This window comes from Struthio camelus, chromosome 6 (assembly GCF_040807025.1).
Source record: "Struthio camelus isolate bStrCam1 chromosome 6, bStrCam1.hap1, whole genome shotgun sequence".
Lineage (NCBI taxonomy): Eukaryota > Metazoa > Chordata > Aves > Struthioniformes > Struthionidae > Struthio > Struthio camelus.
This window is the reverse complement of record NC_090947.1, coordinates 33,522,810-33,550,417: the sequence shown is the minus strand read 5'-3', so window position 1 is coordinate 33,550,417 and position 27,608 is coordinate 33,522,810. Positions and strand designations below refer to the sequence as shown.

The 27,608-nt window shown below is 43.9% G+C and overlaps 1 protein-coding gene across 8 annotated transcripts in view; it reads left to right on the top strand.

Annotated features, from left to right (window-relative positions):
• The window catches only part of SEMA5B (semaphorin 5B), a 279,310-nt gene that overhangs the window by 128,953 nt on the left and 122,749 nt on the right, over nt 1–27,608 (top strand). For 7 of the 8 annotated variants that reach the window (XM_068949052.1, XM_068949056.1, XM_068949055.1 and 4 more), the window contains 2 exons: nt 6,980–7,185; nt 23,126–23,225. In XM_068949052.1, the coding sequence (XP_068805153.1) occupies nt 7,032–7,185; nt 23,126–23,225 (254 nt within the window). In that variant the 5' untranslated portion in view covers nt 6,980–7,031. Of the gene's footprint in view, nt 1–4,197; nt 4,735–6,979; nt 7,186–23,125; nt 23,226–27,608 lie in introns of those variants that run through there. The other variant, XM_009667872.2, reaches the window with a different exon arrangement.

Below are 27,608 nucleotides of genomic sequence, written 5' to 3'. Positions count from 1 at the left end.
TAAGTACTGTAGCATCCATTGCAGGCTGTTGTTAACTGTGCCGTTGCAGACTGGAGTCTCTGCCATTGTGGCTCTGTTTCACAGATGGAACATACGAAAAATAATTCCATAGTCAGTCTAGGTCCCAGAATCACAAAAAGTACCTCCACTTTGACGTCCCTGCTGACAGTTTCTCAGAGAGACTAGTCTGTGACTAGCAAAAAGGTCATTCCATTCCTACTATAGAGACAATCTTCTAGAGAACAGTTGAGGTATACCACCGGGGAAATAAATGTGTGTGAACTTTCATTGCCAAATATGATCTTTGGATAAACAGAAGACTTCAGACTCCAAGGCACCTTTCACAAGTGCTAAATTCATACCCCAAACAAACCCTAACAAAACCTTTCATGTCTTCATATTATATGTAGCCAGTAGAAAAGAAGTTCTAGAGCCCTTTGGGGAGGGCCTCTTGAAGCACTTGGGGAAGCACTCAATGTGTGGTCAGGTTAGGACTATTCAAAAGTAGATCTGAGTGTCAGCAGAGCAGGTGTTTATTTATGCCCACTAGGTTTGGCAGGAACCCAGCAGTACAGTGTATTTTGCTCTGTTACACAGACTTTTATTGTTGAATCAGCTTTATTTAATGGAAGCTTTCTATAATAGGTTCCTGTTCTGGAGAGCCTCCTCTAAAGGTGAAGAAACAGTTCAGTTTCCAGGACCATTCTGCCATTAAATATTCTGCTGAGGCCAAGTAACCAAGTGGTGGTTGATGATGGCTCATTGGGTTTATACACCAGTCCATAAAGAAGTGGACTGACACGCACCAATTCATTGCATACTGAGCCACTATCAAGCTGTTTCATTCTCTGTTACCTGATCCGAATGAGAACGTTTTGTGGGCTTGGTTTGGGACCTCGATCAGTCTTGGATGGCTTTGAACATCAATCAAATAATAAATAAAGAAAATAAAGAAAATAAAGAAAATAAAGAAAGAAATAGAATGCCCCTAAGTACACTGTCAATCTTTTGAGTGATACAGTCCTAAAAATCACAGAATCACAAAATAGCTGGGATTGGAAGGTACCTCTGGAGATCATCTGGTCCAACCCCCCTGCTCAAGCAAGGTCAGCTAGAGCAGCTTGCCCAAGGTTGTATCCAGTTGGATTTTGAGTATCTCCAAGGATGGAGACTCCACAACCTCTCTGGGCAACCTGTTGCAACCCCCCCCCCCCCCACACACACACAGTGAGGAAGTGTTTTCTTATGTCCAGATGGAGTTTTCTGTGTTTCAGTTTGTGCCCATGGCCTCTTGTCCTGTCACTGGGCACCACTGAGAAGAGTCTGGCTCCAGCTTCTGACCATAGACTATTAATATTCAGCTCTGCTACAGGCTTCATGCACCATGAACCTTAGAGTATATTAGGTTAAACTGATTTCTCCTTTGCAAAGAGTTACCTGAATTATTTATGTGTATCTAGATAACAGGAAGGTTTCAATAAAGGGACCTGTATTGCCAGATCTTGGTTGTTTAATTCCTGATATAAAAACTGCTGTGATACTGTAACTGGTACCTTACAGACTCTGTGAGAGGCAGGAACTGTGAGAGTGACGCAGTGGTTAGGATGGAGCTCCTGCTTTGCCACAGGAGAGCAAATTACCTGCACGCTCTTGTGATCCACCCTGCTGCTGAATTGCAGGGTTTTTTAAAATGATAACCCTTGGATTATATGCATGAAAATGTGGTTCTGTCTTCCTGGGGTGAGAACGAGCTCTCTGTGAGGCTCTCAGATCCTGCTGTAATGAAGGCCGTGGGAATCTCTTAACAAGGTAGACACAAGAGAGCATAACAAAACCCAACCGGAGCAAGAACTGCAGAGTGTAACCAGTCATGAAATTGGAGGTAAACTAGCCCATTCCTCAGAAGACTGCAGGGTGATTTGATTAAAGCAAAACAAGAGTTCTTCACAAACTCATCTGAACGATAGTTTGACCTATCAGTCCCCTGCCCTTACCTCAAAAGTTATGCAAGAGCCCATTCTAGGGGTGTACATGAGATTTGACATGAGGACATGCAAATGCAGTGTCATTTTTCCACAGGCACAGCTAAAAGCTGAGCGTACTGGCGTGGCCAAGAACAGAGGGAAAAGCTGTGCCTTTTTCTTCGATAGTGTGAAATAGCCTTTGGAGCTAGTCCGATGGAACGAATTCCAGCTGGTGAGGGTGGGAGGGGAGGGCGAGGAGAGGCGTATGAATAGAGAAAGGACCATGGTTTTGTTGGCCTTGGCGTTCTCTGTTTTCTAGGGCAGAGCTGCCTGTGCCAGCTTGTCATAGCTGCATTGCTGAGCTGTCTTGCGTTATAATGTTTATATTTATTGCCTTTTTTCTTGTAGTACTTTTCTGAATATTTTAATGTTCACTTCTTTCCACTGGTCATCTTCCCTCTGTTATCTCATTGTAATAAAATCCTAACTATGCCAATCACAAAAGATCCTGAATGGAGGAATTAATGCTTTTTTCAGGAGGTTCCTTTTTTTAGTCTTTTTTAAAGGCATCTCTTTTTTTAAAAAATGAAAGATGAAGCATTTTCTTTTATCCTTAAACTTCACTGTCACGTTTTATTAAGTCAAAATGAGAGTTACAGTCAGAGGAAAGCAGGATATGTATTCCTGGTGCAGCCATTTTTAAAGTGTGCTTTGTTTTAAAGCCTTGAAGATTGATTGAAGGTATTTTTCTTTTAGACATGGAGCTTTAGTCAAAGGGGGCCTGATCTGAGTTACCCTCTGTAAATCAGGATTAGTTCCCGGGAAATCAATGGAGTTACAATGATACAATGCAGGGTGAGTTGGAAAAGACTCATGCCCCCAGAATGAATGAGGGAGGGACTGTGGGTGATCCCCTGAATGCTGCACTTGTGCAAGAGGGTGAAGCCACGAGGCAAAGCAGAGTTGTACGCTACCCCTATCAGGCTGCGCTGGAAGGGCCTGGGTGAGGAATGGGCATGTGGCAGCGGGTTTGTGCTCGTATGGATGGTGTGGCTGCAAATCTCCGCTGAGGTGATGCATTTAGCATGCAGATTGCCTTTACCCAGAAGGATCAGCTCTTTCCTTCCAGTGCCACCAGTTGCAGTCGGGGAGGCGCATGAGTTAAGAGACCCTGATTTAGGAGACAAGAGGGTGGTGGCAGAAGTGGTGCTCTACAAAATCTTTCTCTGGAGCATGTGTCACTGGATCCAACGGAGCCTGAACGTGCTGACCTTTTTGGCACAGGGCCAGAGGGATTCATTGTGTGGGAGAGGCCCCCATTAAAGGGCCTGGGTACTGTGCGGAGGAGCAGGGGACCTGCTTGCAGGAGGGAGCAGTCACATAAACTTGGACAGATAATCTTACTGGGTGTTTTTATCCTTTTTTTAATGTGTCTGCATTTTGGGGGGAAAAATAGCTAAGGTGGTAAAGATACATCAAGATGAGTAAATAAAGAACTGAAACAGTATGTCCTATCTGGGATTTGAGTTTAACTGGGGATTTGAGCTCTTGTCTCTCATCTGTACTGAAGCCTTGACAGCTGATTTCTTGAGCCCTAAGCCATTTTGAGCAGAGACAGTCTAATAAGAACAGCTCTTTTTATAGCATTTAAACTGTGTCTGAATGGCTTAACGCTAGGGCAAGTTCCAGCAGTGCAAACCACAGCTAGCCTGCTCCGTGCAGTGTTTTAGCAGTCCAGACAGGGCAGACTGATCCTAAGCACTGCTCATATTCCAGGTCTCACAGTGCAAATCAACATCTGGGGCAAAACCGGAGGCTTGAGTTTGGCTATTAAAAAATTTCCACTTCATAACTAGCTGCCAAACTCTTCCAGGCAGTTACTAGTTTGCTTTTGGTATACAACTGATCTCCTCTTGCACATGGTGCTTTTCCATATTTGGAGTATATATTTTTCTGGAAATATTTTCTGGAAGTTGCAGCAGCTGGGAATAGCATTTACTTACTTAGGGCTTTTTAAAAGTCATTGGGAAGAAAATGACCCAGGCAGCCTGGGAAGGGGCAGCTTGAAGAGGTAACCTTTTGCAGTGCTGTCTGCTATCTGACTCTTGTTCAGCTGATGCTGTAGGGCTCTGATTTCTGTCTCCCTTGATCAAGCTGGCATTACCCACTGGAGTCAATGGGTCTCAGTTCAGAGCTCTACGTGACACTGCTTTTGTTTAATTTTTCAGCGCATGAGAACTCCATGGATTGGATGGACTCAGAGGAAGGAAGTAGGGGAGATAGGGGAGGATCCACATTTTTTTATGTTGTTTCTTTTTCATCTTTGTCTTGTATGTTATTTTCCACTTCACATCAGTTTTGAAACCATGATTTTTGTGCACACTTTGGATTTCTCTGCAATGATAAACCTGAATTTTAATAAAGAGGATGGAACTTTGCCCCAAGTACTGGTTACAGCTTTCTAAGGAACGCACAAGTCTGTTGAACTGTGGTAAAATCGCCCAGGGAAGGTGGCAGAAATCCAGCGACTTGGCACCTTTTACGACTAGTCCAGACAAAACACTAGTAAATGTACAATAAGGAACACGGCTTTGGCAGAGAATGGGCTGCGGGACACGATGAGGCTTTCCTGTATGCAGCTTTTTGTGGTGCCATGACCCCGATGAATGTGAAACTTGGAGTTACTCTTCTGCTGATTCTAGACCCCATCGGGTCTCAGAGGAGCGTTGGAGGCCTGCATGAGAAGCCCTACCATGTGCACCATCACCTGGTAATTAGAGAATTTCATTCACCTGACTTGAGATCGTTGTTTGGATAATTAGTACAGGAGAATGGCCGTATTAACTCAGATCAAACGTCTGTCTAGATTAGTACCTTATTTCCAGCATTAGCCGGTAACAGATGCATTGGGAAGAGTATAGCATGGATATACTTGGCTGTCTCTTCAAGTTTCTGGCAAGGTTATCTGGCAGTGAAGAAGTCCCTTTTGACTCTTGTGTGTTTCCCAACAACAGCTATCTCCTATCTAAGGAAAGCTTGTTTTTGCCTCTCCTGGAACTGTGAATCCGAGAGCTAAGCAAAATGCATCTCCCTAGGGTTCACATGGGTGCTGTACTTAGCTCCTGGATCTATAATGAAAAAAATTGTCAGGTAAACCAGTGGCTGAAAACATAATCTGATGCTTCATCATCAATAATTGCCATTATAATGTGATTTGCACATCCCCTGTCATCGGAGACGCCATGGTACCCATTTATGCATGCCCAGCAGTGTGCTTGTACGTAATGACTAAAGGCCTTGCTGGCCTTAGCTTTGAATGATTTCACATCTCTTACTTCTGCCAGTCCCACTTTTTAATTTAGCTTGATATTTGCCATGTGTAAAAAAGAACCCTTCTTAGCAAAGTGCTGTAGAACCTGCTCAGGAGATTAGGAGGGGGATTTTTACAAAGCCCTGGATAAAATATGCATTTAAGGGGGCGGGGGGACTGGAAAAATGTGAAAGGCTGTATTCTCTCATTCTCACTAGTTGGGAAAAAAAGACCTGAGACCTCCCCAAATCCTAAATGCCACCTCACTGTTATTTTCGGTCACCAGCCTGTAGCCGCTGCTGAGAATGCACGTAATAGATGCACTGGCAGTTCATCTTTATACTAGTGTTTAAAATCCCAGAAAAATAGAGATAAGAATAAAACACAGAATCCATCTTTCAAGCCAGCTGTTTCCCGTAGCCCTGTAAGCAGTGCATGATTGCTCCTGTGATGTCTGAATACCTTTGGAAACTTCTTCAGGCTCCACGATGTTCCAATATTGTCTCATGCTGGGGTTTACTCCATGCCATGAGTCTGTCGCTGCTCATTGGTGCCTCATGTCATCAGCCCTCAGCCTGGCCAGTACAGCTCTCTGAGCATATCTTAGGGACTCCAAATAAAAATATAGAGATATCGGGCACTGAAGGAGTTGACTGTTACACTACCTTCATGAATCACTACACCTATAGGAACTGAAAATCTCGTTAATGGATGAAGTTAATCAGAATCAGCTTTATCACTAGATAAGATTTAAGTGTAGAAGACTGTTTGAAAACACACATTTGCAATAATTGAGCAAAGTTACAACAGGAAAATACAACATGCATATCATTAAGATTACATTTGGCAATGCAGATTTTCCTAAGCTGCAACATCTTGGGGAGCCTGTGGCACTGGCTAATTAATCTTCCATGTCCTTCCTCAGGCCTAGTAGGCTCTGGGGAGTTCTTAGAGCTATATCTTTTCTGCTTCTTTTGTTAAAAACAGCTTGTGTAGAAAAGCCATGACGTGCCCCTCTCCTAGCTTGAGAGGGAGTGCTGCTCCTCTTTAGCTGTGCCCTGTTTCTTGTGACTGGGAACTACAGCATCCCATGATAATGCAGCCAATAGACTCATTTCTCACCATTTCCCCCATTAAGCTCTTTCAATTTTTATTTTACACCTTAATTAGCACTTTCCTGGCAACACCTTTAAATTGTTCTTATTTCAAGACATTTAAAAAGGCAGTACTGAAATGTATAAATCTCCTATTAGAACAGCGTTCATCACACGTGTTCTAGCGATGGCTGGAGTTGGCCTACACTCAGTAATCTCTTGAATGTAACATGACTGTTAAACATGAACACATTGTGGAACTGAGGAGTAAGGCGTCCACACTGGAAGACATATTTACATCTGGAGTATTTGCAGATCTCTTATCCGTTGTCAGCGCTGGGCGTTGTGCACCAGGTACTGTGTAAGGAAACACAGCCAGAAATACACAAAGAGCTTTAGGGAGCTGTACGCTTCAGTTCTTTTTGAAGTTAGCAGCCCAAATACAGTCGTAAATTGACTCATTCTTTTAAGGTGTTGTTTGTGGAATATTGTCATGTGTACTCAGCACAAGTGGGGTTGGGGTGAAAGAGGAACCTCCACCCTTCTGTGCCCATGTTGCATGCTTTGGATAAGCATTCATCTTTCTGAAAGTGGAATTATTTTTATTGCAGGTATCCTCCCTGGGCCTACCTTGGAAGCTAGATCTGCAGCCGCCCTTCAGTCATGGTTGTTTCAAGATTAAAGGCCATTTCCCTGTCATTGCCAAGCCTTTTTCTTCTTGCTTTTCATCTCTCAGCATCACAGAATGTACCTGAATACTCTGAAGCTGAACATCAGCAATGTGTCAGGAAAGAACACCCCACAATTGCTTTTGAAGGTAAGAGCTTCTGTTCCTGTTTCAAGTTCCAGTAGGATGATCCATTTTGAAGTCCTTCTTGGTGTTGTTATGGATGATGGTTTAGTCTGCACTGTTTTCCTTAAACCAATGATTCACAGGCAAGTGGTCTGTTGAATCGTATTCACTTTGATGCCTTGCAGTGATTTCACCATGTGGTTTCACAGCAGTCACTTAATGCAGTTAATTTAGGGACTGCTTGTCTAAGAATCTCCATTTCCAATGGAGGCTATCTGTAATCTTGCGCCACCCTGAAACTGTGTTTCAGTTACTTTTTCCCTAAATGGATTCAGTAATGCTCATATACCTCACATGGCTGTCCAGACCTGGATACGTAATAAACGAAGACTGGTAAAGCATTTGGACGTATCTGAATGTGAGAGAAATAAACCATTTTGAAATTGCGGTGTGTGGCTGCCTTTTTGTTTGTTGCTTCTTCTGTATGTACTTATCACCTCTGCCATTAATTTCTCTGTCTTTGATCTGGGCACTGAACTTGACAAGGTTTTAAGAATGTAAGAGGGGACCTTTATACTGCAGTGTCCTGCCATACCACACACAAAAACGTGGGGAGTCCTTTTTCTGTTTGTCCACAACATGGGATTTCCCGTATTCTTATCCTTGTTGGATTTTCCATGGGTGTTTGTGTGCCCCTAGGATGCTGTCTGTCTGATCAGTCCACTTACCCGCGCTACACTTAGATCATGATGGAGGCATCAACATTATTGCTAAATTCACCCCCATCTAGTATATTAAGCTCGGTATGCCCGCAACATCAGTTGAGTCTCCTTGCTAAAAATGGTTTCCTCCTAAATGTTGAACTATTGATTTTAGTTCCCATTTAGGGCCTTGCAATGCATATCTAGTTACATTCTTTGCTAAAGAAATTGCCTTTGCTAAAGGCAATTAAATACCTTGCCATGTGTCTCAGGTTAGGTTCTTTGCTAAAGGCAATTAAATAAGGGTTTTGTGACCTTTGAGATAGGGTTTCCAGGAAGAAAGCAGTCAAAGGGTTCCCTGCTGACCTTTCAGGGTTCTTCTAAAGAGTTTTACTCTTCCTCAGAGAGGAGGAAACTATTGTCTCTTCATTTGGAAAGTGTAAGAGGTTTCTTGTCTGTTTTCCATTATCTATGCTTTAAAGGTTTAAGTGGATTAAAGCAAATTAGCAGAATCTTTAAGCCTACGTAGCATGGTACTGGCTCTAACCTTGTTCCAGTGGAATGGGTAAATAAACTTCGATTTTAATTGCTTAACAAGTCTGACCATATGTTTTACTAGGGAGGGGTGAAAGGAGAAACCGTTGCGGTTAAAAACGTGTTGGAACTCCATTGGCTATTTAAAAACATAATACAGTAATGAGCATGTTATAGATATAGAAAGGGGAAAATGTATGCGCTCTTCATATTAACCAGGAGGCACCAAATTTTGAGCTTGCAGAGGACATGTTTGTAGGATCCGACACTAGAGATATCATTCTGCAGGGAATATCGGAGCCCTGAATCCTGATCCTCAGGGAGAGGTGTGCATTTCTAGCACTCAGTGTGAGTCATATAGTGCTTCTCCACAGAAGGGACGGCCATGTAAAGACGCTCATAATCTGCCAGTTGGCTTTGTATTAATCGGGCATGGAAGATTCCCAGAAAAAAATAAGTCTGTCCTCCCCTTTCACTGCTCTTGCTCCCTTCCCTCCTTTCATGATAAAGGGCAAAAACTGCTGGGAGTTAATTAGAGCCTAACAGTTATACAAAAGAAATAAAGAAGGAAATTGCAGACACGTCAAGCAAATGTCTCAGATTATCCCTTGGATCTCTTAAACCCAAGTTAGATTCATGGTTATTGTTTGTTTTTGGCACCTGTTTCCGCATGATTGTTCAAGATACAGTTTAATCCTATCTCCTCTGCTGCAAGGCCCTGCTGGATATGAAATTAAAGGCACTTCATTCCCACTGCCCACAGTGTTCAAATGCTATAGAAGAGGGCTCACACCTCTGAAAACTCATCTGAGTTCATAATTTAATTTTACCTTGAAGCTATATCCTGTTCTGACCCCAGCACAAGAAGGTTCAGGCTGCGAGGGGAGCCAAGCAGGGAAATCTGCATCTTATCTGCTCTTAGAAATTGCCCTGGGGAGGTGTCTGCACTCAGCAGTGTCTCCTTGCAGGTCTCCAAGCACACTGTCCCATGGATCACAACCTGCTGTGCAGCGATGGTGTAGAGCCAGCAGCTGACAGTGTGACCCTCCCGGTAGCTCTGTGGATGCTCCCACTGCCAGGGGAGAGGATTATATTACACCAGGAATTTTCAGTGGTCGAGCAGTAATAATAAGAAAGACCTCAGACCATTCAGTCATACAGGATGCATTAAATTACTGCTAGATTAAACAGACTAACAAAACAATATATGTTACAAAGGGGTTGAATAGCTTCTTCTTGTTCACAGCCTTGCTGGCCAGGCTTCTAGCTGCAAGGCAAAGGGGATGCTGGTAACATGCTTCTTCAGTCTTCAGTTCCCGCCTTGCTTATGCCCAGCTTCTTTTTTATTGTGCTTTTGCTTCTGGATTACAATATTATTAATTTCCAGTTGGCTAGATGTTAATGTTGTGGAAGAATCCAAGTGAAGCTTGTTTTTGTCCACTTTTTAGCTTCTTTTCTGAGAAATTCTGTATTTGCTATACCTCATCTCTTGTTTGCAGTATCCCATCCACACTAGTCAAGGGCCCGATTGAATTGACATTGCTTTTTATTGCTATGGGAGGGATAAGAAAGAGGGAGAATACATTACATGACCTGCTCATTTAAGCAAAATGCAATCTGCATGTGAAAAATGATGCTACTTTAGCTGTGTGCAGACCTGCAGAAACGACTGTTTCCTTACAGAGTCCATTCCCCAGCCACCTGCCATTACCTGTGACCTAGAGAAAAAGTTCTCAGAAAGTCAAGAGACCTAAGTGTGCCTTTTTTACATGTTCAAGCTCAAAGCTTGTGCTACCAGGAGAGACAGGGGCTGGGAATGGGCTGTGGGCTGAATGATTTGTCCTAGCAGACTCCACAGAGCCTGTGGGCGACAGGTTAGGAATTTGTGCTGGAAGCTCTGTTGGGCATGTTCGTACAGCACGAACACAACGGTGCCCCAATTTCCCTGGGGCTGGGAAGTGCTGCTCGTAGTATAGTTCACCAACAATAATAAGGTACCCAGTTTTTCCCTTTCCTAATTAGATTATTCTACTCTGTGCATATAGAAACGCCATTTAAAGTTTGATTTCCCTTGTTAGATCAATGAGAAAATGATCTTTCAGTTCCCAGGAACCTGTTTCTGTGTCTTATTACCTGTTTGACTGCGAGGGGGTAGCTACACTTAGGATCTTGCATACTTGTTTGTTTTTCAATGAGCTGAGAAATTGTTGAAACAAGTCAGGTGTATTCTTAGTGCAACCTTTTTTATTTATACATGCACACACACAGGCATACAAGTCCCATTTCACTAAACAGTGTGTCAGTACAGCACAGCTCCAGCTCAGAAATTCACATATGGGCCACTTTGGTAAGCCAGACACCTGAGAAACTCTCTCTGGTTCCTGTCAGTCATGCTCGTATGCTAACTTTCTTGTCTTTTCCACATATATCTTGTAAGCAATAGATCAGTCCCGGCATTTGCAACTGGGCTGTGCGCTTGCCACGCTGTCGTGTTTCTCCAGCAGTAGCCTTCACTGTAGGCAGCTGTTTCTCAGACATGAAGCAGCTTTGTGACTCATTAAAAACATCTGGAGTGCCCTTTGCAACATGTCCCTCAGGAGCAGCCAGAAACAACTTCTGCCATAGCAAGACTATGTAAGATTTGGTTTTTTTCAGGAGCCGGAGCCATGACTGCCGTATGCACGTATGTCCGTAATGGGTGGAGTGGGGAGTGTTTGGTTTGAGCTTGTTTACCAAGGAAGTGCTTAGAAGTTTGCAAACTCATCTGCGTTACACCAATCGCTTGGAAGCTCACGACTTAGCTGGAAATGAGTTGTACACAGGTTTTCACTTGCAATTTCTGCAATTATTATTTCTCATTAGTTCTATCCATTAAATTGCTATGCTTAGTAAAAAGTATGGTAGACTCCCCGGGTCCTTCTCTGCTCTGGCTGCCAGTGCGTTCTCCCCTGGGTCATGGCAGTTAGCGTGAGCTGAAAGAATATCATTTGTGCTCCCCTGCTTTAATATTTGCGGCCTTTCTTTGTCCTCAGAAGCACCTCGGCTGGTCTCATGCTGAAGCACAGGAGGGAGGCAGACTTGGTTAAATGCTTATATCCTGGGTCTTCCCAGGACCGCATATTACAGCTTTGCAGACTGTCTCATAAGTGCTGGTGTGAGCTCTGGGCATGCAGCATTCGACCCACTGCCTGGTGCTCCCTCTCTCCTAAATGCAGACAGGGTGCTCTGCCTGTTACCTCAGATTTTAAAATGAATTGGTTTGGTAGGATTTAGATCTGGGATTTTACTTCAGACTCTCCGTAATTATTACCTCCTACAAGATGAATGTGATTCAGGTTGCTTGAGTGTAGCTTGCTGTATATTTTCTCAATATTTTTTTTCTTTAAACAGCATTTTATTGAAACCTGGCCAGCTTTGAACACTGAGATCTGTGGGGAGCAGTTAAGTGTTTGCTTGTTGTATTGAAAGCAAAAGCTGTTTTAACTTTGTGGGCTGAAGGATAATGGGATATGATTTATTTCTTTTGAACGTTCCTGACATTTTACCAAACACCCCCACTATTGTTGAATTGGTCACTAATACATTATTCCTTTTACTGTACATTGATGGAAAAAAAGCACATTAGCATCCATCAACTCCAAAATCCAGCTAGGAAAGGCCCTTAGGAAATTTTGATAAAGATTTATACTTTTCTTGAGCAAGTGAGATTTTGACAATCCAACCCGAAACTTTAGTTAACAGAGGATGAAGGTTATGGGGTGAAGTCTGAGAAGTATATCTGGATAAACTTCAAAGGGAAGGCCAAATACATTATAGGAGAAATTTCTTCTATTTTTCTCGATACAGGGAGCCAAAACATTAAGTAATGATGGAGTGTTAACTGGCAGCTAATGGCATCCTATGCATAAGATTGGGGTGCTACAGAATATTTGACCTTCAATGCATTTCAGTAAAGATTTTGTTTCCATTACATGAGCCTTGTGGTGATTTTCATTTTAATCTTGAAAAATGGGAAGGTGGCAAATGAAGCTGATATTTTCTTCCTTAGGGTTGACTTAGAATTTGTTTTAAAATTATGACTAATAAAGCCATAAATACATAGCAGTTAGGAAAGTAATTTGCTCTCAGGCAAACTTTTGAAAATTACACCCAGCAGCTCTCAGTATCTTTTTCATTTCGTAATAATAATTATGACAATAATGATGCTAGTCCTTTGACACTTCCCCATTAATGGTGTCCAAGGCCCCTCACAAATAAACACAATGAGATTTGATTGAAAAAATGATTCAGTGTGCTGTTCCTTGGGGCCTCCAGGAGAAAAGGGGTCTTGGAAGAGTGCCCTTCATTCACAAAATGCTTTACACAGTGCAAATCACTCTCAAGAAGGAGAGAAAAGGAAGATTTTACGGTAAAGCTTCAGGAGGTGAAGTGGTTGAGTAACTCTCAGATGGTGGAGTGGGGGAAGGTAAATCTTTAAAGAGGTACAATCACTCCAGTGAAGAAGCATCTTCTGACCACGAGTGGCAGTGAAGAGGTGAGGGGAGGTGTCCTCAGCAGGGAGGCTGAGTGAGGAGGGCGTTGTAGTGTGGAGGAACAGATACCCAGAAGGTCACCAGGATAGGATGCATGCACCAAGGCCATGCAACGCTCCGGTCAGCAGCAGAGTAGCTTCCTTATATTTTCAAGTGGTACTGCTGGTGTAATGGCGATGACATCAGCAGGCATTGGTCCTGCTCTTTGGCTCAGGTCCAAACGGTTGGGTCCAGGATGCAGAAGTGGGCTGCTGCTTTTTGAGTCCCAGGGAGCATCTAAGTGAAAGGAAACTGGATGGAAAGCAAAGCAAAGCGCTTTTCTTCTTTTTCTGTGGTTCAGTGCAAACAGAAACATGGCTTATGGAGACCTCATTCTCAATTTTAAAGTTTACTTAACATTGTTCCCTAACTGAATAAGTTTGTGAGCCAGTAGTGTGGCAGACTTCATTTATTTAGCACATTTACTTGTGATGAGTATTACTATATCTCATTCTCCTAAAAAACTCCATCCAAGGATGTTATTGTGCTTTGATAAAATTCAGCTTAGTAGTAGCACTCTCGTAGGATCATTCTTGTTTAACTCTGCTGGGTTCACCCTGTAAGGTGATAAGTACTATAGCCCCAGCTCAGTCAAGCACTTAAATATGTACTTACATTGAAGTCAATGGGACTGTGTACTTGAAACCATTATTTGCTTATGTGCTTGGCTAGGCCACAGTCAGGGTACTCAGCACTGAACAGATCAAGTCCCTGAATGGAAACCATAACATATAATTTTGTTCCTAGAGAATTTTGCTACCACAGGTCCAACTGGCCAACTTGTTTCTCTGATATAGCTAAAGCAAGCGCTTAAGAGGTCCAGCATATTCCTGGGCTCTGTATAGGATTAGCTGGATGAAAGTCTGTGGTCTGCAATATACAGTAGACTGGATTAGAGGTTTTTATGATCATTTCTAGCTTTGGGATGTGCAGATAAAATCCTTAAGAAACTCTTTATGCTTTGGCTTTAAAAACTATGACTTTGTAAATCATCCGTTCCTTCCTTTTTATTAGCATTGGGCGATCCTTAGAATGTTTTTAATGGAAAAGCTTGAGCTGCAAAATTCAGATTTGTATTTTAAACATGGGGATTGTTCAGTATTAGAGCACATTAATAAAAGAGGTGGAGGTCACTGGTGAAATGTGGTCTTTGATAATCCCTTACTATTATTAGCTGGCTTCTGACTTAAAAACAATGATCCTTTTGAGAACAGGCTCATTTCAAAACTCTTCCAGTATTTTACTCTTACAGTTATGGCTTCTCCTCATCCCTGGTTCATTGATTCATTGGTGTAGCTGACTCATGATGGGACCCTTTGTTCACATAAGATAGGAGCCCTCATAGGCCTGGCTAGCGAAAAGTACAAATTACGCATTTGTCTTTGACAGGCCCCAGTTCAGTTTCTGGTGAGCCAACAAAGATGGCCAACTTCTATTTCAGATGTTCATCAAAATCAGACACGCCTGCTTCTGTGGCAGATCTAGGTACATAGGTATATGCTGGTGTAACTCAAGAAGGTGGACTTGGCCACACTTGCTCTGCCCTCTTTCAGCTTCATGAGTGCTTGCTATATTGGAAACGGTTGTCCTGAATCTTGCGCTGTGTCTGTTGGCACAAGTGGCTGGAGTAGAGGCATAATTGAAAGGCTAGTGAAAAAAAATCTGCCTCTAGATGTGGGAGAGGCAGACGGAAGGTTGAATGATGACAAGAGTATTTTTTCCATCAGACTGCAATGGCTGTAGGAGCCGAGATGCAGCTTGCTTTCCTGTCTGAAAAGAGGGATTATACTGATCAGACTGTCATAGGAAGCTGCAAGTGATGCATGAGCACTTGCCTTATCTTTCTCAGCGAGCGAGACTGCGTGACAGCTGCAGGGCTTGTCTCAGCTCGCAGTACCTGACCACTCTGCAGCATGCTTAAGAAAGCCAGGAAGCTTTGGATGAGCTAAGAGTGGGGCTATGTGACACTGGTGAGGATGATTTCACCAGGGGGTGATGGGGCACAGGTCTGTGGTGCCATGACGCAATGTGGTGCCATGCAGAGAGAGCAGGCAAAGTTTTCGAGAGGATTTGTCGAGGACAGGAGGCAGTGTCAGGGCAATGTTTTCCCAAGTTGGTAGCCTGCTGAGGAAGGCTAGGTCTGTGCTTCCCATGCGGTGTTGTGCCATGCAGACACACACCCATGGCCCAGTCACAGGATCACAGTATCACAGAATGGCTGAGGTTGGAAGGGACCTCTGGAAATCACGTATTCCAACCTCCCTGCTCAAGCAGGGTCACCTAGAGTACATTGCCCAAGATTGTGTCCAGGTGGCTTTTGAATATCTCCAAGGAAGGAGACTCCACATCCTCTCTGGGCAACCTGGTCCAGCACTCAGTCACCCTCACAGGAAAGAAATTTTTCCCCATGTTCAGACGGATCTCAGCCACGCAAATGGTCACCCTCGTGACTCGTGGCTTTACATCTGTATCCCACACGCTTGCAGCATTGTGGCTGTCTCCTCTTCCCTGTAATTGTGCGTGCCTGATTTGCGGTGATCAGCCATTTCCAGCTGCTGTACCATGGTTGGAATTTGTGGCCTTATGGGGCTCTGAGCAAGAGGAGCCAACCTGAGGATGGAACAGTTTCTCTCTTCTTTCTCCATTACCCAGCCTGAGGCCTGGGCACCCACAGATTGGAAGTCTCCTGCTGTCTTCCTCGGGGTAGGGGTAGGTCTCCATTGAGCTGCTGCTTGCCCTTCACCATGGGCAAATAGGTGAGAGGAACCCAGGTGAAACAGTGAATGGACCAAGACCTGCCCCCCATACAGAGCAGAAATGCTGGAGAGTGTAAAGAAATGGGAGTGTGACGCACAGTCCTTCAGTCTCCTTCCTTGGGGGGCCCCCAGGAGAGCGTAACAGCACATGAGAGCAAGCACTAGCTCATAGTTATTATCTGGTGTTCTCTTTATATGAGTTTGAATCCCTGAGTTTTTGCTGAGAGACAAATGTGTTTTGCCAGCTGCTCAGTATTAATAATAAAAAAATAGACAAACAAGCAGTCATAATTGTACTTTTGCAAAATATAGGTTTGGGCTAAGTTCTTTTTTTCTCCATATTGAAACAATTTAGCAACGCTTGTTTTGAAGAAATGGTTAATATTTAGGAAACAAAGATTTGAGATGCTCTGTATGTTTTAGCAACAGTACCTCCTGTACAGCACAGCTTTCAAGTGCTTTACAGATAATTAGGCCTTGATGCCCTAGCTGGTGTCAGTAAGCCCATTTTACGGTTGAAAGAACTAAGGCACTAAAGGGTTTCCTGATTTGCCCAAGACAGAAAAGAGCTCCACTGCCAGCAGAGATAGGCCCTTAGAGCCGTGCTTACGTCACCAGGTGCCATTTCTCTCTTGTGACGGAAAAAGCTCAGCCAGGTCAGTTTAGGAAAGAGCTGTAGCTAGTGAACCCAGAGGCACAAAATCATCTGGATATGATACAGCTTTAAATGATAATATCACGTTACTACTACTCTGTGAAGGTGCAAGGTGAGTCTTCAGCTCTTCTTTTCCCTTCAGGGTGGTAAGGAGCAGAGCCTTTTCTTCAGACTCCTTCCTTTTCTTGGCAGCTGAGAGATGGGGCTGTTCGCTCTTTTATGATACCAAGAGAGAGAAAGTCATATCCTTATCCAGTTGTTTCCTACCCACCTAACCTTATTGCCTCTTGGCTCTCCTGGAAAGGGAATGGCTCACTGCAAGCAGCTATCACAGTGAGGCTTATGCCACTGATGGGTTAGCTCATTGTTTCTCCCATCTTTGAAGGAATTTTATAGTTGGCCAAGACTGGAAGAGTTGATTGAGTGGGCAGGAAATGAGGTAGAAACATGGGTGGAAGGTGAAGACTGCTAGAAAAGAAAGTCTGAGTGGGAGAGGAGGTGACTGTGGGGTCAGGGGGGTAAACTGAGTGAAAACCATGAAAATGAGACATCTGGAAGAATATTTCAAATTGGTGAGAAGGAAACTGCTGCTTACAACACAGGGTGGAGTTGGTCTGTTTTGTAGAAGAGGAGGTTACTCTGCCAGCAGCCTTCTGAATCCTCATAACTGTGACTGGAAATTGGAGATTTAGGAAGGCAATGAAGCTAGAAATTGCAGCAGTTGGTATGAGGACATATTTAATGTACGTTTAAAGATTTCAACAGATCAGGTTAAAGAAAGAGAGGATATCAGTAATGAGGTGGAGGTGGTGATGGGAAGAGAAGACAGCAGGGTGATATGCAAGTGTGGGAGGATTTTTGGGGTAAAGCCAGCCTGAGTTTTCTGGCCTCCTGAGTGAAGTTGAGCTCTGAGTGCTGACACGCTGTTTGCTCAGCTCTGCCAGCGCAGCAAGGGATTTCTCCTTCCCCTGAGAATTTTGCTGAATTGTAGGGTGGTTTTGTGTTGTGGAGGCTACTTTTACATCTCAGCATGAGGTAGGAGTGAAACTCATTTTCAAATGACTATTGCACTAACCTGTGGCATGACCTAAAACAGAGTTAGAATTTAAAATGAGGCTGATATTAAAATATGATTCATTGTCAGGCTAATAAAGATAACGCTGTAAGTTGACTGTAACTTTTATGTGTCTTTGGAAGTGTCTACACTGAGGCAAGGAGGCAGTGAAGTAGAAGACTGAGCTGATGAGATAGCAAAGTTGTGAGTTGTGGCTTTTGCTTTTTGTGCCCTGCTGGTTAGGGTGCTGCTGGGAGTGATTTTGCAATGATAAATACATGCTGAGTTTGAGAAGACAGGTGGCAGCATGGAAAGCCCTGAGCTTTCTGACCTGTTAGTTACAACTTTGCTTTGTCCCTGATGCTGCCTGGTCACCTCTACAGAGTGGAGACTGTGGCCTCAGTCTTAGCAGGCAACTGTCTGCTTCATGAAAAATACTCTGAATACTGAAGATTAGCGAGATTATCTCTCTAGTTGAGGTAGAAGGTGGTCTGAGTTTGCAGGTCTTGACAAGTGAATAGATGGTATATCAGATTCTGAAAATGGGACGTTTCATTTGTGTTTACCGAAAAGACAACCTCGTGTTACAAAGTGATTTACGTCTGTTGGTCATTGGTGGGCTCTAACACCGAGAGTCCTCTAGGCTAGGGGGTGGTCTGAAAAAGACCTCAGTAGTTGAGTACCTGCAAACTGGAGTACCTACTGGTCTCTAAACTTGGTTTGCCCTGTGCCAGGGCTGAAGCGAGCCAAAAGGCTTCATGAGAGGAGTTTTCACAGTTGCAGGGGTCAAGGCTGTAATCTGGGCCTCTGCATGACTGCTGAAATTTTCACACTCACAAAGTAAACGTACCATGAACTAGTAAACTGAGTGAAGAGAGCTTTTAAGAGGGCATCTTGAGGCAGTAAGGGAAGCACTCAAGTTAATGCTGCCCCAAAGTAAGTCTGAATATGTGCAGAACAGGTATTAATTTAGGCCCATTGAGTTTGCCAGGCTACCAGTGCTATATGTATGTTTTGCTTTATTATACAAGCCTTTATTGTTGAATCAGCTTATTTTACAGGGGCTTTACATAATATAAATCTTTGGTCTAAAAGAAGTTTCTAGTTCGCTTTGTATTTTCTGGAATGGAGTCCCTGGGTCTTGCTTCTGGTTTGTCTTCTTATATCCTTGAAGCTTTTCTGTGCAATCCATCCTCTCATTTCCAGCAGGGGACTGATGTTTCTACATGGTGGCACACCTTCAATATGAGTTACAGCTTGCCCACACCTGGCACTAGTTACAAGGGGCTGTTCCAAAATAACTCCACAGCTGGACAGTCTTAACGTGTGACTACACAGCTACTCAAAAGTATGAAGAGGGCACACACCTGATGCCTGAATTACGTTTCAACTAGCTGAGTCCAATATAGATAATGATTTTGCGGTTGTCAGTGTGGTATTCATGCTGGGAAGCAAGCTCTGCCCGAAACACAGGAGAAATACTTGGACAAGTAATTCAAGCTGAGTTTTTTGCTCATGCAGTCACGCTGTTACTCATATCAAAGCTACTGCAGATACATATATGGGTGGTTTATATGTGTGGGTATACCCTTATTTTGCACGAAGAATCCTTGCTCCTGTTTAGTTTAGCTTCTTTTGTTCCAGACTAGGAGAACTCATGCTGTGAATTATTCCGGAAGAGGTGCTCTTGAATAACACAGGGTTAGCCATGCTCCTTGCACCTAGAAATGGCTTTGCAACTTCAAAGCATGGGCATTTAACCTCTGTTCTTGTGTGGTGTGTGGCTGGATGCACGAAGTTGCTGCAGGCTGCTGGTGATGGGCACTGCAATTGGGCACCAATGAGATGAAGCACTCAATGCTGTCCTTCAGGCAGGGGAGTCTCAACTCAGTGCTCACATACTTCTTTTCTCCAAAACACTTGGGATAAGGGTGAGGTAGGGAACAGCTGGTTTTGAGGAGACGGAGGCTCAAGTATTACCAGGTCTACCACAAGTCTTTAGAAGCTGATCCAAAACCCATCAAGCTCGGTGGAAACGATCTGAAGAGCCTCTGGATCAGGCCCCTTAAACCCAGCTCCTTCAGTCTGGCACGCGGTCCTCTGTGCAGCTGACTGATCCTTGTCCCAGTCCTATCCTGTACTCTCAGGAAATTGGTGCAGAGCAGCGTGCTAGCAGGCTGCAGGGACCACCCTCCGAAATGGCAGAGGGTGTTTTTTCACCTTGTCTTATGCACTCATGAAAGCATGAGCACAGCTGCATCTGCAGACTTACATTTCCTGCGCAGCTCTGTGCTCTTTGCAGCTGGATACCTGAACCACCTTGAGCTCGGAGGGACTCGGAGAGCTTTAGCGGCTCTGAATCATATGGCTGGCGCAAGACGGGTTTGGAAACTATTAAACTTTTGTTTGTTGGTCCTAATGTGGAGGAAGTGAGAGCATGGATCTTTAACCCCCTGGAAATGATTAGAGATGAGGAGCACAAAGGAGGCCTTGATGAGCATTTTGCCCTTAAGCCATTCGGTTCCTAGCTTTCCAGCTCCTGCTGCCGACATGCAAAGCCAGGGCCTTGGTTTTTAATTTTTCATACTGTTTTTAAACAGATACTTTTGCAAATGTAAACATGCCCCAGCACCGAAGGTTTCCAGCCAAATTAAAGAGCACTGGAAAAATCAGCCTTCTGAGAAAGGTCAAATGCAAGCAAACTCTGGAGTTCATTGGGTCCATATGTGTAAACTTCAGCTAATATGGGATAGGCCCAGGGCAGCACTTACCTAGCAGAACTGAGCTTGTTTTAAAATGAAAACCTGGACCTGTCCTTAGGGATGCTTGTGGTCAGAGCAGTAGATTTGAATGTGTCAGATGAAAAAAGACCCATGTCCTGTCTCTTTCTTGATTTCCATTGCACTTTATCCCTTTCCTCTAACAGGAAGAAAGAAGGTTGGGAAGGAAAACGTGCCATTTGGCATTAATTCTGACAACTCACAGTTAGACATTCTTAGCTGAGACCATGCTGGGTTTAATAATCTCCAACTACATGCCTTTAAAAGCTTAATTTTGCTATGAGGATGCATGCCTTGCAGCCTTTAATTTAATAACTGGGAAGGGTTTCTTTATAAGTTGTACCACCTGCAGTAGTAATAGAAATCAAGACACTGCCTGTTATTTCATGGGCTTGATTGACATTTAAGCCAACATGGAAAGACTCAAGCCACCTACTGCCTTTATTTTTTTTTTTAATTATTTTTACCTGTAATTTGTCAGAGCTTGCCATTAAAAAGAAGAACTGATGAGCGTACCTCTCTGAAGCGAGGAGCTTTTGCTTAGAGCAGCAGATGAGGAAATATTCTTCCTTCTGCTGCACTCTAATAGTGGGTTAGTTAGCAGGAAAAAGTTGGTAGGAGAGGAGGTAAAATGACAAGAGAAATCATGGCCTAAAAGCAGGATCCTTAAAACATGTCATCATTATATAGCAATCCTCTAATCCCACCCCCGTCAGCCAACACAAATGCCAGGAGATCTGCAGCACATGTCAGCTGGCTAACCTGCCTGAAAAGTGTTGTTGTTGCTGGTTCTGCCGCTTGGCTCAGAAATGTCTCTACAGCTAAAGAGCTACAGGGAAAGACGACAGAGCCCCATTAGTTAGGAGAATGCCAGAGGTGAAACTGCGGTACCTCCCTGGTGCTAGTACATCATTAAGGGTCCCAGAGGAGTGTAGGAGGTGCTGATGTTTAAAGGTTAGACTGGCTGAGTTATTCTTTAACTCTTGCCTTTTCCTTGAAGAGCAGAGGAGGTGCATGTGTTGTGTGTGGTTACGTTGTGTGACAGGAATGCTGAGAAGGGCTGGAAGCCTCCAGCTCCCAGCAACAGGGATTTTGGATTGAGGGGATGGAGGCCTCGTTGTCAGAGGCACCCTGACAGCATTGAGTCAGGCAGGGCGCGGAACCAGGCCTGATGGTCAGCCCCATGGCACAGGGGCTTAGGGGTGGTTGTGAGACATTGTGGCATCCACAGCAGAGACAGAAGCTCCATGGCAAGGTCCTGCTTTAGGAAGGAAAGCAGACAAGCAGAACATGGAGAGATTGAACCGAAGGGACTTTAGTATGTGTTTTCTCAAGGTTTTGGTAACTCAAGGGCTTAGTTAGCTTTCATCTGTCCTGGAAGGAGAAGAGGCTTGAGATTGCCCCCAAAATATCCCTACATCAAGGGTTTTAAACCCTTGCACAGCTGAAATCCTGCAAAGCATGCCAAGATGCCAGAGGCCTTGTAAGCAATGAGAACTCTTGTCAGCATTGTCATCTCACTCCTGTGGAAGGGGGGAACTAATGCCTAGACCAAAATGTTCAAGCTTGGCTGTCTTCAGTGAGAGGTCTCAATTTATCATTGGGCACATGAAATGACAAGGGGGCACGCTTTCTCAGAGCTCTTTTGAACTGGTCCGAACATAGCTGCATCATTATTGTTATGAGTCATCGGATCATTGCCTTGGGCAATGTTGCCTTGGGCTCCTGTTGGCATGAGGCCAGAAGATCGTACCCTTCATGTTCAAAGCTTTGAGCCTCCTGGATCTTCAACATCCATCTCTTGAAAGAGGCAGGGTTACTTGTCCCTAGGTCACAGAGGGATTTCAGATGTACTGATTTGATGTCATTTGTGCCTTGTTCCCTCAGATGTCTGGCCTTATCTGTGTATTTAACAGCCAGAGTACTTAAACGTTGGAACAAATTCCCAAGAGAAGTCCTCCCAGTAAAAGCAGATGGCTTTCTGAAAGGTATACATTAATCAAGCCCCAGTTATTTCGTGCAGTAAAGGTGTAAGGTGAGACAGTGAAAATCTCTAGCATAAGAGCTGAGAGTACCCTAAAAGTAGTTTTTTAGTTTTTTTCTTTTTTAAAAACAGGTGTATTTTTATTACGTCAGGACTATCTTGCTGTAGATCTGTCAATAGATGTTGCGTTCATAGATGTAGCCTCTGTAAGAAGAGCTTTGTCTCCATGAGTGTAGTTTATCCAGATCTATTGCTCTGCATTAACCTGTGTGATTGCAGTTTGGACAAGTGTCTAGGTTGGCAGATCCAAGCTAGTTGACAGAACCGGTTTCAAGCCTCTGGAATCTCTTAGCTACCACAGCGTTGTGATAGGCACCCTCATCTTGGTTAAGAAAGGCTTTAATTGAGGGGGATCCCAAACACCAGGTAAAGCGAAGCCTAGAACAGAACCTAAAACCTAGAAAAGAAGGTGAAACCTGTCTTTGCGGCAGTCGGGTCTTGAGTCTTCTACTGTAACCCAGTTTTCAACCAATTAATCCCACTTTCCCTTTCTGGAGGGCAACAGTTTCCCTTTGCTTACCGTAGAAGGCGCAAGGCTGTGGAGGTGTTACAGGGGGAGCCTTGTCCCCTTACACTGCCTAACCCTGGCCCCCCAGTTTTGACAGGAGTGAAAGCAAGCTGCCGTTTTCTCTGGAGCCAGTGCTGACACTCCCATCTTGGATGTGAAAATAACTGCTGAGACAGCCCCGCGTTTATGTGCAATTTTTGCACATTCTGTGGAGGATGAGAATAAATAGTAACCCTTTAAATAGATTATTAATTATCCTTCCCCTGACAGATAACTCTGTAGGAAATCCATTAGTGGATGTCTGGGTGAACTCACTGCTAGAGCAGCTTTATTGTTTTCTGCTTTTTCATTGTCGTTGCAGATCTGAAGCCCTGGGTGTCGAATTTCACCTATCCAGGTGTGCATGACTTTTCTCAGCTTGCACTGGATGCCAACAGGAACCAGCTCATTGTGGGAGCAAGGTAAAGATAATCTTTTAATTAGACTAGGCTTGCTGCTCAAACTCTTTACCTTCAGGTTCTGGCTTCAGAGGAGAGTGTGTTTCCAGCTTATGTGGCCAGTCTCCCTCTCAAAGAGAAAGCTATAATTTATGTAGAGGGATGTAGAATCCCAGTATAATTGCAAAGAAGAGAAAATTACTAGAATTAAAAAAAAAAAAAAGATGCAATCAAAATGACTGGTTAATGAAGCAGAATGCTGGCATCTCCCTCAGTATCATGAATGTTAGGGGAGTTGTAGTAAATCATTCTACACCATCACTCTGCCAGCAGGGAATTTGGCTTTATGGTTTATTTACCATGGGCAGACTTTCCGTCTGTACCAGGTCATCCACACACCTCTTATAAGCTGTAGTGAGACTGTGGTGGCGTAAGAGGTTGGCTTCTTCTCTCTTCCTTTAGAATTCACTCCTCAGCCTGTTCACTTCATCCTGCTGACAAAGCCAGATCCTCACCTAATGCATTTTGGTGCAACTTTGTTGTTCTGGGCCATTGCATATAATTAGCATGTATTTTCCTCTATTTTTCAACATTATTTTTATTTAGAATGCCATAAGAGAAGGTTAGAAACACAAACACAGTATGAGCCTAGGCAAGCTCTAACAAATTTAGAGCTGCATTTGTTACAGGGAAAAGAACTGTGGTTCATTGAAATAATATATGTCAGGAGTGGTTGAATCATGGGCCCCAGCAGCAACTATTTTTATTGCATAATAAACAGGTAAGACAACCCAAAAAGAAAAGACTAAGCATAGTCCAGCAAATCAGCCACCAATAGCGGTTTAAGTATAACGTTTGGAATCAGATAACATTGTGGCAGCAGTCTGTGCCATTAATGAAAATGGAGGAGGAGACTGCTTTCTTTCTAGTTATTCAGCATTAGAGGACAAGGAGGTGAGAAGCAGAGCTGGAGGAACCCCTGATATGAACAAGAGAGCAAGATGTATAGTGGAGGGGGAGTTTCTGGCTCCAAAGAGACAACTGAAGTGGTATTTAATATACATTTTCTGTGTGCGTTTATACAGTAAATACCATCACATAACTGTTTGAATCACCAGAGGCCCTCCTGCTTTTCATGCAGAAACATTTTACTCTTTCAAGCCGCGGCTTTACCTGTGCAGGAAACTTTAACCAGTGGTTATTAATATTTATTACTTCAGAATGGCATCGCTTTGGGGACAGCTGTGAACAGTGCCTTCTGCTAGGCATTGTACAAACACAGGCTTGTCACTCGGAGGGATTTATGATTTACATAACGCGGCTGCACAGCAGGTTTCCCCCCGCATAGACATTGCTAACGCTGATGCACCTCACCCCTGCTCAGACCCCAGCGACAAGTCCTGGAGGGAGGCTCTCTCCCCGCGCGAGTTTGTACTAGTGTGGTCAGACACAAGGCAACTGGATCGTTATAAGCAGAGGAATGACAGCAAATTTGGCTTCCTGCTGGAAGTACAGTATGGTGCAATGTATTGCTTCATGAGAAAACAGTGACAGGTATTTACAGAATTTGCTTGGAAAAGTCGGTGTTCATGAACTACCACCCACTCGACTGGGAGACTCTGAGTTTTGGTAGCATCACATGGCTCTGCCAAGCAATTTTGGATGCGGTTTAAGGAGACATAGTTGCCCAGAGTGGTTTGTGTGGGGTGGATGTGGTCTTAGTGTGGAGGAAGAGGGGAATGCTGAGCCCTTTCCCTCCCCACTGCTGGTTTTCTCCTCTGCGCGACGGCCAGGGAGAGGTGCGTGGATAGGAGGCTGCAGATGGGGAGCAGCCCGTGGTGCTCGGTTCTGCACAGCCCTGTGGGTCCCTCGGGTGCCACGTGCCTTGCACTGTCCGGAGCTGAATGCCTGGAGATGCCAGAGAAATGGGAACGGGAAGTAAAGCCTTTTCTGTTCCCTCCTTCCCTGATAAATCCACACCTTGTTCTGGACTATTTTTAGGGGTGATTTTTGAGTCATTAGTTGCTCGTGCACCATCTGCTTGAATTTGCAAATGAAACAATACCTCAAAGAGATAGGAGCTGTCTCTCTCCATCTCTACAGGGTGTAATTTATGAAACCTAAATTTAAATGTTAACCATGTTTAAATGTGGTACTGCAGATCGTATTAGTAGTAACACCAGCTATTCTGGGCTCGTGGAAGGAGTTTGGGATCAGGGTGGAGTTTATAAGTACTCCCACCTCTCAATTTCCTGGTTAACATCACTCTCTTAGATGACTATGTTATAAATTATTTCAGACTAGTTCTTTCTATTTGAAAGCAGTATGACCTCACCATAGCATCTCTTTAGCTTGGTTCACCCTGTGTTTCTTCTGTCTCAAAGCTTCATAGCAACTGCTTCCTAGAAGGAAGGAAGATCCTGGGGCTCACGAGAGTTTTTGGTTTCAGGAATCGGACACAGCGTGACTGAAACTGTAAGAGGTATTGAGGGCATGCTGTGCGGAAAGGGAGTTAGAATAAGGTGAACCTTAGATTTTTAAGCTTTATCCTTATCTGAGAGCCTTCCCCAACTGCCTAGTGCTATCTAAGCCCAAACCAGAGGAATCTGATAACTCTGCTGTACCAAACACCTGCCAAGTCAAAATCCCAGAAACAAAAGAATTAGTTTCAAAAGCCCATCGTGGTTTCTAAGCAGTGTATTTGCTTGTCACGTCATTTGTAAAATCCAAACACTTGCAAGTAAGGATATGAATAGTTCGGAACATTGTAAATCTCACACTGCCCATATTGTGAACCACATTTTGTTAAGTATGAAACCACACATTTCAAAAATTGATGACCTTCATTTTGACTCATAGTTTCTATGTTTCATTTTTGTTTCAAATGTAGTGCTAGTATTTTAATGTACTGTTTTTCTTCTGTGAATGAGTGATTGTTTTGAAACATTTGCTGCTTTTTTCAGCTCTTGAGCTTGTGTGATTACTATTTGAGCTTAGTTTAATGGGAGGAAAAACAATCTTCTAGACCTCATTATTATTGAGAAAAAACTTGAAAATGTGATCTGCACAGCTCAAAAAACAAGAATCGTAAATCTCCCCATGCATTTAAAAAAATGATGATTTTGGGAACTTGAGTCTGGATTTTTGTATGCTTCTATCAGCAATGCCACTTTGTCCAACTCTTTTTGCAAAACAATCCTCTTTTCTTCAAAAATAAAACTTGAATTTTTCAGACCTGAGCAAATTTCCAAGCCAAAGCCAATAAAGGAGCTGAAATGGAAACAGAGTGCAGCCTTGACTTTGTAGAAACTGCCATCTCTCTAACAGCATGATCTAGAGTGCTTATTGTCTTTACTTTCAATTTTTTCCCCCCATTATTAGATCTCAGATTTAACTCTGCTATATGATATTCTTAGTGAGCAGTTTGCTTTTATTAACTCAGGGCCTATTTGCGCTACCTAAACATCTGAAATCAAAGAGTAATGGTGAGGAAATGGGTGATAGTTTCTTGCAGATTAGTGTCACATAATGAGTGCGGTAGTTTTAAATTACAGACATACGTTGTATATTTGCTGCCATGGCAGAAGAGCCACAGAAGAGATGATTTTGGTACCAGAACAAAGGTGAGGCAGCCGGGACACTGCTCTTTTGTCAGTTATACAGCTGGGGAATGGACTGGGAAGAACAGCTTGAATGAGCGCTTGTAAAATAAATGGTTTAATGAAGGAGATAAGCTGACTTTTCTAACTTGATGGGCAGGCGAAAGAGACTTGTGTTAAAAAGTGGTGGCTTAAAAGATGCAACTGTTTTAACTGAGAGTATCGGCTTGCCGTAGCCGAAGGGCAGCTCTAGACCCTGCCGGTAGCCGTCTAGAGGAGCAGTCTGCCGGGGCAGCCAGACGTCCACGGGCCCTCCACCTCAGCCAGAGCCTGTGGAGGACACACAGGGTGCTCCTGCTGTGGAGGGACGCAGGAGGTGACGGGGACCAGAGGAAGCTCTGTTCCCGTTGCCATTCCCATTCCCGCAGGATGTTCCAGCTCAATTCTCCAAGGTTCTCCTTGGGGCTCTTTGTCCCCTCGTCTCCCCTTCTCCCCTGCCCAGGCCATAGCAGAAGCAGGCTGGCCTTCCCCACATCCCTGGGGCAGTGATTTCACCTGCACATCTGCAAAGCAGTGCCCTGCTCTCTCAGCTGCCCTGCACCGGGCAGGTGCCCGAAGCCTGGGAAGATGGGTTTTGTGGAGGAGGTGCACTGCCTAGTTGTGACATCCCACCCCCTGCTGCTCGGACTTACTCCTTGAGGTTATCTCATTACAGTACATTTCAAAAGAAAATTTGATATGAAAGGCCCTGCTTGGAGTCAAGCCAAAAAGTATGCTTCACAAGAGCTTCCTGGCGAGGAGAGCATAA